The following is a 13,503-nucleotide window of genomic DNA, read 5'->3' as shown; positions in this document are numbered from 1 at the left end:
CAAGTGTGGGGAAAACTTTGAAGGTTATCTCAGAATCACAGTTTGCCACACCCTTGTCATTAAGTCATAGCTTTGAAAATATATGCTTGATTTGCACAAGTGACACCTTGTTTTGAAGCTCTGATTCTTCACTTTCAAGTGATAAGGGAAAAAAAGTCAAAAGCCACCAAATGTACCTTAAGTCTGCAGTGGGTCACATATACACACACACATACATAGACGTATACACACACACACACACACACACACACACACACACACACACACACACACACACACGTATGATCTTATGTGTATGTGACAAATAATCTCTTGAACTTGAACATATATACACACACACATATATGTATGATCTTATGTGTATGTGACAAATAATCTCAGACAGACAGACAGACAGACAGACACACACCGGGGGAAACAAGTATTGAACACGTCAACATTTTTCTCAGTATATATATTTCTGATGGGGCTATTGACATGAAATCTTTTACCTGATGTCGGTAACAACCCAAGTAATCCACACATACAAAGAAATCAAAACATAGATGTCCATAAATTATGTTATGTGTAATATTTAATATAATCAATTTAATATTTTTTTCATTCCAAATCAGCGCACAAACAACTTGGACCACTCGTTTCTTGCGGACATCAATTTAGGAAGAAAAAACAAATCCTGTCATGCGCATGGTATCGCGTCGTATCACTTATCACGTGTGTTTCCGTGACAAAACGCAGTTTGGAGACCAGACAGACTCATCTGGGATTCCTCCTGGTGAAAGATCTTGTAATGTGTGACCCCCTCTAACCGATCAGTCATGTAGTGTGCAAACCAAACAACTTCCTAGATTTCCAATCACAAGAAAGAAAGTTGTGTAGCGTGAGTACATTGACCACTTTAAAAGTCGTGTAGTGAATTTTTTTTTTACAATTTATAAAATTAACAATTCACCTGGAAAATTACAAATTGTGCAGAGTGTGCATCTATCGCTGTGACTGCAGCGAAGCGTATGGTTGCTTAGAGAGTACGCGAGTTTGGTGGTTGACTTCAACTTTATGCAAATGTATAGGGACGGGCGAAAGCCAATAGGGCTAATGCACAATCAATTGCGATGATCCTTACAAAATGGATGCCCCGACCACTGCATCCTTATTGTTCATGCTTAGGCTTTTTTTTGTTTTGTTTTTTAAGAAAAATGTCCCTTAAACCATTAAACTATAAGAAAAAACTTGAACCATAAAATAAGGAACACGTCATTTTATGTTTCTCCAATAAGGACAATTATTTATTTTTAGACACAGATGGCAAGACTAGTTACATTTCATTACATTACATTTCACTGCATATATGTATGGAAGTATGTATATGTATGTGACAAATAAAAATCTTGAATCTTGAATCTTGAATCTAGTTGCCTATTTCTTTCAATAGGTTATTTATTTTGTTAAACAAAATAAACATGGAAAAAACAACATCAGAATGCGCTGACCCTGGTGCTACAGGGGGTACTGCGGCTGGAGGTTGAATGTCTGAAGGGGTACGGGACTGTCAAAAGTTTGGGAACCACTGCTATAATATGTACAGTTGGTGTTTACCTGGTCAAAAAGCTGCTTGCCTGTCGTACTGGGTTGGATGGCAAACTCCAGCTCTGCGTCCATGGTGGTCACTCGCACATTGATCTAGAAAAGACATGAAAGAAATGGAGCTCTTTCAGGGACACATACCCGTCCACGGTCAAATCTTTACAGATTTGTAGCAGGTGCTTTAGTAAAAAGGGACTTTTTTTTTCCAACTAATAGTCAGTAGTTGTAAACTGCTGACTATTAGTTGGAACTGTTACAACTGTTTGTTCATAAGTTTCGTCAATAAAGTCTTCAGTAAGTACAAGTAACAGATTTCAAGTCACACAGTGGTTCGTTTGTAATCTGCTGATAACCAGCACACCATTTCAACAACAGTTTCCAACAGTACTTAGGCATTGCTAGTGAAACTGCTTGTGGCACGTGGCACGTTCTGAGTGGCCCAGAAGTGAGAAATGGCTTCAATACTATCAGCATAAATGTTGGCATTACAGTACAATGCCAATGTATCAAGACTGCCTTTTAGCAGCTATGCCCCTCTGATTGCAAGGTCAGTTTCTGACAGTGTAATATACACTGTAAAAGTATTTACAGCATACAGAGACAAATTAGTAATTTACACATTCATTGTATGTATGTTGTCCAACTTTTGATCTGCTATGAAAGTCTGTGTCAAAAAATGTGGCTGCCTACGCTACTGACACACGGCAATAATATGGTTCATCCGAACTGGGGCAACCAAGTCCAACACTTGACTTCCAAGAAAAAAAAAAATGTTATCAAGTGGGAGTAGATCCAATGCCACTCGGCCCTCACAGCTCTCCACTGGGGTAGAGAGATTCAGTTACATGCTTGGTAGACTGCTACGCAAAATTATTTGCCAGTGTCCTGCAGAGGAGGGAGTTTAAGCAACAGATAGGGGAAGCTACACTGCATTACTGGGATTATTGTCAAATGCCATGGAAATGTAGGTTAACAACTGTTCAGGGGAATTTGTAGGCAGCACAGAAAACTACCACGAACTGCCAGGAATTTACATGGGGTTAAAATTTCTAAAGCATGGCAGTTGTGCCCCCCAGTCCCTAGTCCAGGGGAGACTGAAAATGCCTGTGAGCTATGCAAATGCAAATCAGGATAGTAGGGGGGGGGGTGATTTGGGTTTGACTGGTGCGAGTGATTTGAGTTAGACTTGCCTAAGGACTCGTACTCCCAGCCCCGCAAATTTAACTGCAGTTACCAACAGCACACATTGAGCACTGGGGTTTTCCGGGGTGGCCGGTCGCTGGCGGATTGGTGTGGGGGCGGTCGGGTGGGCCCCTCCTCCCGGCCTGGCGGGAGTCCTGACGGCTTGCGCCTGGTGGCCTGGCTTGTGATGTGCTGCGACCTGGCAGGGCTGCGGAGAGCACCGCCGAGTGCCTTCTGGGGCCCCTGGGGGGGACTGCCTGTCGTTGGGGGTGTGGGTTGGGGTGTGGGGGGTGGCTGTTGGTGTTTTGCTTCTGCGGCGGGGCTTCGATGGGCACGTTGGTGCAGTGCATTGCACTGCTGCCTCACAGCAAGAAGGTCCTGGGTTCGATTCCCGCCTTGGACGCTGTTGGCACCGTTCTCCGGCGGGTTATCTCCCAAATAGGAGCCTTTCTGTGTGGAGTTTGCATGTTCTCCCCGTGCTCACATGGGGTTTCCCCCACCTCACGTCAGTAAGGACCCCCCTCAAAAACATGCACACTTCATCGTCTGACCAGCGATGGACACTTATCACCTGGTCCCCGGGCGCGTCCACGTTTGCTGCCCACTGCTCCTGGCTGTGGCCCCGGAGGAAGGACAGCGGGCGCCCCGGGTGCTGGGGCGGGGTGTCGGTCTGTCACCGTGGGGATGTTCCTTGCGCCCGTGGCCCGGGTTCTGTGCCGGGACCTGCGCCCGGGGGTTGGTTGTATGTGTGTGCCCCTGGGGCGCAGGGCCTCCTCGTGCTCCCTGGGATGTGGTCATGCTCCTCGGGCTGGGCGCGAGGAGCATGAGGGACCCGGGAGTCTCAGGCCGCAGGGAGGGGTACCCGAGGATCTCTTGCAGCCGGGGATTGTCCGCGGGTCTGTGGAATTCAGGGGCTTCGGGGCCCCTTGTTGTGCCTGGAGGCGCCGCAACATAATACCTTCTACACCAGTACCAATGGGGATAAGTCATGTACACTTCTCCGAGGGAGTTTGGTGGTGGCTCTCCATAACCAAAACTGTGCTCTTGTCATTCTACAGGGCAACCACAGAACAGAGTTATTGTAGCCTTGATGATGAGTCTTGATGATTTAAAAATTAATAAAGAGTTGCATTGCAGGTTGACAACTTGAACTCCTCTTGCAGACTAACTCTGTCCTGGATGCAAATTGCATACAAATACTCTGTTGTATGCCCAGCATGCTGACAGCACACCAAAAAAAAAAGCAGGGTAGTAGGGGGGGTTTGACTAATCAATGGGCCTGAGGTCAAACCCTTTCTAGAAAGTACTGACTCAATTTTAAGAAAATCTCTGGTATAAATACAGTAGATAAGGATTAGTATAATTATAAGCCTCTTTCCCACATGGAATCCGTGACATTTCTGGATAAAAAATGGGATGAAAAATATCCGGCAAAGGCAGTAAGTAGTCATTCCCACATAGCCTGCTTTACGGAAAAGTTCAGTATGGAGTCTGTTCCCACTTAGATGACTGTTACGGATACATTACGTAATGCTCACGCGAGAGGTGTCTAATATTACATGAGACTAGGCAACAGAATCCAATGGAGCAGACGACCATAAAGAAATCGATGACAAGCTGACGTCAGCTCATGAAGAATAGAAAAAAACGTTGGAAACCGAGCATTCAGAAGCCTGAGTGTTTTGTTCACAGCAATAACTTTGTCATTAGTTTACCTCATTATTTGACACTTTGGCAATATTGTATACGAACATCCAACTGTTTTCTTCGCACGCACGCACGCACGCACGCACGCTGTCAGGGTTCGCCCGGGTCCTACCAGCATCAGCCACTAGATGCCGTCAGTACTGCCTTTTCAAGGTTGCTCTGCTTCACCTATTTCTGTTCCTGATTACCCTGCCTCATTAGATGATATGTTTCACCTGTGTCTCGTTTGGTCGTCCCTATTTAGACCCTGTCGTTTGTGTCCTCGGGGGCTCAGTCTTGAGTTTGTCTAACCTCATGACAACGCTCTTGTTCCACGCTCCCGAGACTTCTTAGTTGTTTTTGCCCAGTTTTTTGTACTTGTTTTGAGTAAACCACTATTTTTGCCACCTCGCCTCTGCCTTGTTCTCTGCACCTGGGTTCACTCAGCATACCCCCTAACACACGCCGAGATGATGAAATATGTTGAAACTGCTGAAACAATTACAACTGCCTTTGTGACCTGTGTATATGACTACACCCTCAGCAACTGCCTTTGTGACATTAATAGTCCATGTGACCGATGTGATAAAGCCCCCCCCCCAGCCGGCTGGTTAGGGGGAGTTGCTCTTTACTTTTCTTTGTGACTTTTGAAGTGCTCCCTGCTGATCGATATTCTATGCAATAAACTTAGACTAAGTGACAGTTGTATTCTCTGCATAACCTGAACTATCTCACCCCACGCAACTGAGTGGCTAGAATTTCCACCACAATGGCAATCCTGCCGACAATTGGCGTTGGATCTCTTAACTCCAGATATCTGACCCGAAAAGTTAAAAGATTTTGGTAGATTCTGGGGCGGGCATTCTGTCATATGGCTGTCTGAACTGACACCCGTCCCGGCCCTGAATGGACAGACTATTTCTACCATCGGGGCCGGAGGGACAGTGGACGGTGGAGCCTTTCACGGAGGATGGGGAGGGCCCTGGCCGGCGAGTGAAACACTCGTCCATACGAGTCCATACAACAAGTTGTATTATTCCTGGGATTTAGAAATGGATGGTCCATGGTCAGTTACGACAGAATTATTACGACATGCTCATAGAGTGTCCCGGAGGAGATGTCATGCCCGCAGAAGATTTACATGTAACAGCAATTTTAGCTGCAAAAGCTGACCCGGAGATTGAGCGTAAATACTTTGAGAAAGGGAAAGAGACAACCCTGGCTAGGGCTAAATATCTCTATTGGGATGAGACACAAGTGACGGCAAGTGTAGGATTGGATGAGGAAGAGTTTGTTTTTTCGATATACCACGACGCATGCCCCACGTATCGTTACAAAAAGATCCTGCCGAGGATTAGGAGGATCTGGGGAGATGGATCGCCTGGACGGAATGGGGGATTGGGAGGCCACAACCCCAGGAGGACCTTTGTGGTCACCCAGGGGCCGGGTCTACCGAGAACCTATGAACTGGGTGTTCCTTGTCCGCGGAGCTGTACACCCGGTGCCAAACAAACAAGATTACGACTCCGCCACAGTGCGTGTTGACAGAAGCTCAAGAGGTGCTCCTGGCCTCGGTGCCAGAGCACCTGTGGGCTCAGGACAAAAACAATGTGGGCCTAATGGCTGGAGCCACCCCACTACAGATACACCCAAAATCTTCGTACAGGCCATGCAAACCTCAGTACCCTCTAAAAAGGGAGGCTGAGATCGACATTGCACCCCTTTTTGACTCGTTGTTAGAAAGAGGAATTGTGATACAATGTCCCGCTTACCCATGTAACGCACCCAAACTCCCAGTCCGAAAGGCAGATGGGGTGAATGGGCGTTTTGTACAGAACCTAAGGGGGGTAAATGATGCTGTTCATTGTCGCGCCCTGGGGGTCCGCAATCCCACTACCATACTAGCCCAAGTAGCCGGCATGCGAAGGTGTTTACTATGATTCAGATTTGGCATTCTTTAGTATACCAGTGGAGAAGAGACATCACAGCAGTGGTTTGCGTTCACATTTAAAGGTAAACGTTATACCTGGATCCGCATTCCCCAGGGGTAGGCGGAGTCCCCCGCAGTATTCAGTATTCAGTATTCAGTATTCAGTCATTCGGCGAAAACCTTGATGGTTTTACGTTCAAATATGGCAGCACATTAATCCAATATGTCGACAATTTATTAATCTGCTCCCCCAACCAGCAAGCCTGCAAGGCAGACACTGTATTATTGCTAAAATATCTTGCAAAAAATGGCAAAGAAATAAGCAAATCAAAACTACAAATAGCCTGCGCAGAAGTGATATATCCAGGTCATGTCGTCTTGGAAAAAGGGAAGGAAATAGGCCCCGAGAGAGTGGAGGCAATTCTAAAAATACTTCACCCTCGAACAAAAAAAACAGCTAATGTCATTTCTAGGGTGCACCTGCTACTGCAGGAGCTGGATAACTGACTATGCAAGACTGACCCACGGTCATGACCTGAGGGGTCAAGACAAAGTAGAATGGACTGACGACGCAGAGTCTGAGGACCTGAAAAGGGCCCTCAGCACAGCGCCAACATTGGGTTTACCAAACCCAAACAGACAATACACTCTTACTGTCTACACCAACACACTTGCGGGGTTGTTCACGACTTTAGTGCATTGTGGAAGTTAAGGGGCTTTTTGAAATCAAGATGGTAACCCAATACTAAACAAAGAACAGGTCAACGTCATGCACAGTAGAAACAGTAGAAACAAAATGGTAACCCCTTCCTCCCAAAATGTTTATACCCTTATTATGCAACATTGACACATAGGAAGGACCACATGTCACAAGAGGGAATGGTGAGAGAACTACAGAAGCATTGGGATATAACGGGAGGGGGATTTACAAATTAATCTCCAAGTTTTTGTAAAAAATGTTTAATTTGTACCACTACCAACATTGGTCACAGCCAACCAATAGTGTCGTCCATGACACCAGTCCCGGATGCACTGTTCGACCACCTTGATGGACTTCATCACCCTCAACCCATGCAAAGGTAAATAACATCGCCTAGTAGTGATTGACTTATTTTCAAAATGGGTAGAAGTATTCCCGACAGCCAAGGCCAATGCGGCAGCAGTAGCTAAGGCACTGATTACGGAGATTCCTAGGTGGAGGATTCCCCGGAAAATCTCCTCAGATAACACATTTTGTAAATGGGGCCCTCAAACAATTAGCGGCCTACCTACCACACCTAGAGCGGCGGAATGGTAGAACATGCAAATGGCACATTAAAAAAAACAAACTAAAGCAATGGAAGACACAGGCATGGACTGGGTGACGTGTCCACCATTAGTGCTAACCGCTATGCGCAGCCGCACAAACCCCTCCACAGGATTATTACCGTATGAGATCCTGCATTGCGAGCCCATGAACACGGGTCCCAAAACACTAGAAGGATTAGATGATGTAATGATGACTTACTGTCGTAACCTTCTTACTGTGCCTAGACAAACCCACCTACAGCTTAAAGCTGCCCTACCAACCCCTGTGGCGCGACCACTCAACAACCGTCAACACACACACACACACACACACACACACACACACACACACACACACACACACACACACACACACACACACACACACACACACACACACACACACACACACACACACACACACACACACACACACACACACACACACACACGGCTGACAGCTGAATTGCAACCAAGATCCAGTCAGTTTCCAGCCAACCACCATGCACTTCCCAGCCGGTTTGCCATTCGCCTGGAATCCCACCTCCTTCTCATGTGTCCCGAAAGGGCGTGTTTAATTTTGGCTGTAAACACGCCCATTTATTAAATTGCAGTGTGTCTGGCTAACTTCACAAAAAACACCATCACATTCCAGAGAGATTTCAGATTTTCACCCCTAACCCTGACTCATTACCTGAGATATTGTCCTTTGAACCCTGACCAGAGGTCATCTTTCAAAGTGCAATTGTTTTTTGTCATATGAATGAGAACAGGTCTTAATGATTTATTTTAATCTACATTATCTAATTATTAACATCTAATTTTTTTAAATTACAAAGTTCAATAGCTTTGTAATGAGAGCACTCAAACTAAGTCCAACTTATTATAGTTTAAATTTTATTGTCAAATACTTGATAACAATGCAATCATTATTACCAGTAATGAGCTTCTTAGTCTCAGCGCTAACTCAACTTTACATAATACGTAAAATAAGGGTATAGTAGTGATCAAAATAGAACAGTATTTAAAAACAGAATTTAAATAGTATTTAAACAGTTAATTTTTAAACAACATTTAAAAATCTAAAATGGAAAGAAGCAGTGTAGTACAGTGGTACCTCGACTTACAACTGCATCTTCTTACGACTAATCCAAGATACGAGTAGCAATAATCGTGAAAATTGTTATTGACTTGCGACCGACCGCTCCAAGATAGGAGCATGGAAATTTGCAGTTGGCGTGTCGGCGGCCAGTCAGCAGTCAGTCAGCGCGCGACCTACATCATGTGTGAACGTAGTTCGTGGCTTATTGATATTTTTTTCATATTTACTGTGTTTGTGCTGTGTATTTTGTTTATTTTCACCCTTTATGATGAGTCCTAAGAGGAAGATGATGGGAAAAAGAAAAAGGCAATGACTCCCATTGAAACTGAGAAGGAAATCATAGAAAAATATGAGCGTGTTGTATATGGGAAAAATTGCTTCGACATACGACTGTTTTAACATACGACCATTCTTATAGAATGAATTACAGTGGTAAGTTGAGGTACCACTGTATAAGTAATATATAACTTTTTACCTAAAAGAAAGACAAAATAAAATGCAGACAATAATGCTGAGTCAACTTGATAGTGGACATATTAAATAGCTGTGGGCCACAACAATGCAGTGTCATACTGAAAGGTAAGATAGACAGTGTTGTAAGACAAACACTGCAGTATACTACTGCAAAACAGGTATGCAATACTTGATAAATTAAAGTGACTAGTTTTAAAGTTTTACTAGCCTCTTTTTAAAGTGGCAAAGTGTGGGAAATTATAGTTTCTAGTCTTCGGCCTTTTGATTTAAAAATGAGGGGTTTTTAACTATCTAAAATAATTGTTATTTTACTTAAAATAATTTTGAAATATCACAACAAATTTCTGCATTTGAGCCTCTATAGGAGAAACGGTATATGCCATATAATCATAAACCATATGATAGTAAACTGGATATTTGATTCCCCCTCTACAGAGAGGAATTCTCACCTCTGAGTGAGAATTCGAGGCAGACCGCAGTAGTTCAGTGGTACTACTAGGCAGACTACAGTCTGCCTCGTAGTGACTCAAATGTGTACTGCGGCAATTAGAGACAAATACTGTATCCTTGTGTAAAAGTTGTAGACTGGAAGGCTATGATACAAATGACTATTAAAAAAAAAAAGTCAGAAGCAATAGCTATAGCTTGTTAGTTGGGCTAACGAGCATCGGGTATAAAAACCCCAACCACACACTCAATCAGGATAGGAGCCCTGTCATGACATGTTCCATCTGCTCCTGGATAATTCCACCAAGCCTTATCTCTACAATAAACTGGTGTTATCAACCCCCTGTCGTGGGGGTTGATAACACCAGAGCAGGGACTCTCCGGCACGGGGAAGGGACACAGAAGGACCGTCGAAGATGCCCTGGAGCCACCAGCAGTCCAACGGGCAGCCCCAGCACAAACCCTCTCCCGACTGGTAGCAGCTGCACCTAGGGGGTCCAGCGGAGCACCAGGGGAGAAGCAGTGCAGCAACCACCACAGGTAACCGCTGGCAGTTTGCTTGTCTGCCCAACAGGCATCGCCAGGACCATCCAGAAGCCCAGCAGCCAGGCTTCCCCTCCAAGCAGCCCCCGCGCAACCACACACACACACACACACACACACACACACACACACACACACACACACACACACACACACACACACACACACACACACACACACACACACACACACACACACACACACACACACACAGGCGAGTGCAAATGAGTCCGACAAGCTAGAAGATCTGCTTGCTTCTTTTAAATCAACTGCGTGGGAGAATTTCGGATTCCCAGTGACCTACGACAGCAATGGAGAGTGAGTGGTGGATTGGACGAGGACAGTGTGTCGGCGTTTTTTGACAGTTGTAGGGTATGTGTGCAGAAACAGATTGAAACCTGAAACCTCCTCCTCAAGCACGTTTTATTATTCTACCGTATATTAACATTTAAAAGTCTAAACCCTGAATAGAAGATGACACCACTTTTTCCCCTGACTTATTTCCAGGAAAAAAAAAACCTGTCTTATATTAAGGTCAATACAGTAATTTACCAGAATGTCTCATCATGACAAATGCCAATTTGCATAAAATCTAACTGCTGAGGAAATACACTAAGGATCTGAATAACTAGAAAAGCTCTTTCTCACACAAAGAGAGAGAGAGAGAGAGAGAGAGAGAGAGAGAAAAATCTTATTTCATATTTTTTGTGCATTTTGTTCTGTAGATGGTTGTTGTTTATGGCTCAGTTTAGTCATTTATCAATTTATTGTGAGCTTTGGTTTTGCGCGGGATTTGTTTGGCGGATGGCGTCTCGCCAGTCGCCTTCTCTCTCGCTCCGTCATGGAATGAGGGTTGCGCCGGACCCCGCTGTGAGTGTGGAGGAGGTTCTGCTGGCCCTGGGGGAGCAGATCGGACATTGTAATCTGTCCTTTGGCTATAGGCTGAATAAATCTGTGGTGTTATTTGTAAAGGAGGAGCGCTTCGTCTCCCAGCTGATCGAGAACGGTGTCTTTATTAATCGTGTGCATCTCCAAGTGACCGTGCCCTCCACCCGGGTTACGGTGTCGGGGGTCCCCCCGTTTGTCCCCCATGAGGTTCTGGAGCGAGAGCTGCAGCGCTTCAGGATGATGGCGAGCGGGTTCCGCACAGTGAGCCTGGGATGTAAGGATGATAAACTGAAGCACATCCAGTCTCTGAAGAGGGAGATGTTCATGATGCATTTAGGATAAAACATGGGGATGGTTACTATACGGTCTATGCCAGGGGTGCCCAATAAGTCAATGGCGATCGACCGGCAGATCGCAAAGGTAGTGCGGGTAGATCACGTGCCATTCAAAATTATAATATATTTTTTTAACTGATCTGACCAACATGTTGAATGAGCTTAATTTAGAGCTGCAAGGAAAAGACAAAACCGTGGTCAACATGATCAGTTCAGTTAATGCTTTCAAACGAAAAATGCCACTTCTGCCCTCAAAGCTGCAGCGCCATGATTTGGGGAACTTTCAAAACCTCACATTAGAGCTGGACCCAAGGGAAGGCGTGTGCGCAACTTGACAGCGTACACGCTACACAGAGCAGATTGAAAATTGTCTGTCAGACTTTGACAAACGGTTTCAAGACTTTGCTTTAACCGAGCCAATTGCTACACGTATGTGTTACTCATTTAGGGAAGATATTGAGGTTAATTCACTTGCATCAAAAATTGCAACACTGTTTCACCTGAACTCGTCTGCAGTGGAGGATGAGTTGACACTACAGGCTGACATTCAGCTGAAGTCCAGGTCTCATGGACAGTTTTGGAACTTACTCACAGAGGAAAAGTACCTAAACATGAGGAAATGTGATACCTCCTTGACTGCATTATTCGGCTCTACCTATTTATGCAAGTTAATATTCTTCATGTGGGAAAAGGCTAAGTCCAAATACCGTTCCAACATGACTGATGATCATTTGAAAGCCTGCTTGAGCGGATCCCGGCGTGCGGGCACCCGATCTGGCCGCGGGGGAGGGTACGAGTGGACAGACTGTCTCTACGCCGCTGGCACTACCCGGCCCGGACCAACCCAAGGAGCCTGTCGGTGGCGGGACTGGAGGGAGCGCTGCAGTAGGGGCCGCAGCAGTGCTCGGCTCCGGTGGCAGGGAGCGGGCTGGGGGGGCCGGTTGCGGGAAGCAGGCTGAGGGGCCCAGCTCAAGGGGCGAGGAGCCAGCTAAGGGAGCCGGCTCTGGTGGCAGGGAGTGGGCTGAGGATCCGGCCCTAGAGAGCGGACTGGCGGAGGAGGAATGTTAATGTGACGGACTAATGATAATAATGAATTAGGATCTGACTGGGATTGCATGTCAGTGACAAGACTCAGAAGGCATGTCAGTGACAGACTCCCAGGCCCCAAATGAAGACCTGTATACCTCAGATAAAATAGATGGGTTTCTAGACACCCCGTTTAGGAAATCTGTTTAAGTGACAGCTCTCAGGAAAGCGAACCTGCAGGCAAACAGTGGAAAGGGAATGAGAAGATCCAAACATAATTAGGTACTTGAATGGCTGTGTTTCACAGGGTTATTTCTCTCCTTTTGTTGGTTCTCTCAACTGTTTCCCCTTTCTCTCCCACACATACTCCCATGCACAAGCTCAGGGTTTGCTCTTTAAATATCAATGGTGGGAGACAGCAGCAGAAGAGAGCTCTGATTGCGGAATTGATTCAGCAAAAGAAGTTAGACGTGATATTTCTGCAAGAAACACAGTGACGCAGCCATCAAGGTAGACTGGGCCTTGTGGTGGGGGGGGAGCTGTCGCTCAGCCATTGAACCAATTTCAGTGCAGGGACAGCGATCCTCCATTCAAAAGGGTCAAATGGGGTTCTGGCCAGCACCGATAGAAGCGAGATAGAAACAGGTAGAGCTCAGATGGTCAGGGTGGAGGCAGGGGGTTCTAACTTCTGTTTCATTAATGTATATGCTCCCGATCTAGGCTCGCAGAGGGTGTAGCTTTTAAAAAAAAAATCTAAGGAAATGTTGCAACGGGGGGGATCAGAGTGACTACATTGCGATGGGTGGGGACTGGAACTGTATATTGGACTATAGCAGGGGTCGGGAACCTATGGCTCGCGAGCCAATTATGACTCTTTCGATGACAGTATATGGCTCGCAGACAATTTTCATCATAATTAACAAGTAATAAATAATTATTCTGTGGCATTGTAAAGTAAAACAGGTAAGAGAAATTGCAATTTTGAAAATAAAATTCAAAATATAAATGTGGCGGACAAA

At 45.5% G+C, this 13,503-nt stretch overlaps 1 protein-coding gene across 1 annotated transcript in view; it reads right to left on the bottom strand.

The window, feature by feature from the left end:
- Window positions 1–13,503, bottom strand: part of LOC307248118 (radixin) — a 69,315-nt gene that overhangs the window by 45,569 nt on the left and 10,243 nt on the right. Inside the window, exon 3 of the mRNA XM_080024373.1 lies at window positions 1,597–1,680. Coding sequence (XP_079880499.1) covers window positions 1,597–1,680 — 84 coding nt within the window. The remainder of the gene's footprint in view (window positions 1–1,596; window positions 1,681–13,503) is intronic.

Source organism: Zeus faber (genome assembly GCF_960531495.2).
Source record: "Zeus faber genome assembly, chromosome: 2".
Lineage (NCBI taxonomy): Eukaryota > Metazoa > Chordata > Actinopteri > Zeiformes > Zeidae > Zeus > Zeus faber.
This window is presented reverse-complemented; position numbering and strand designations above follow the sequence as displayed.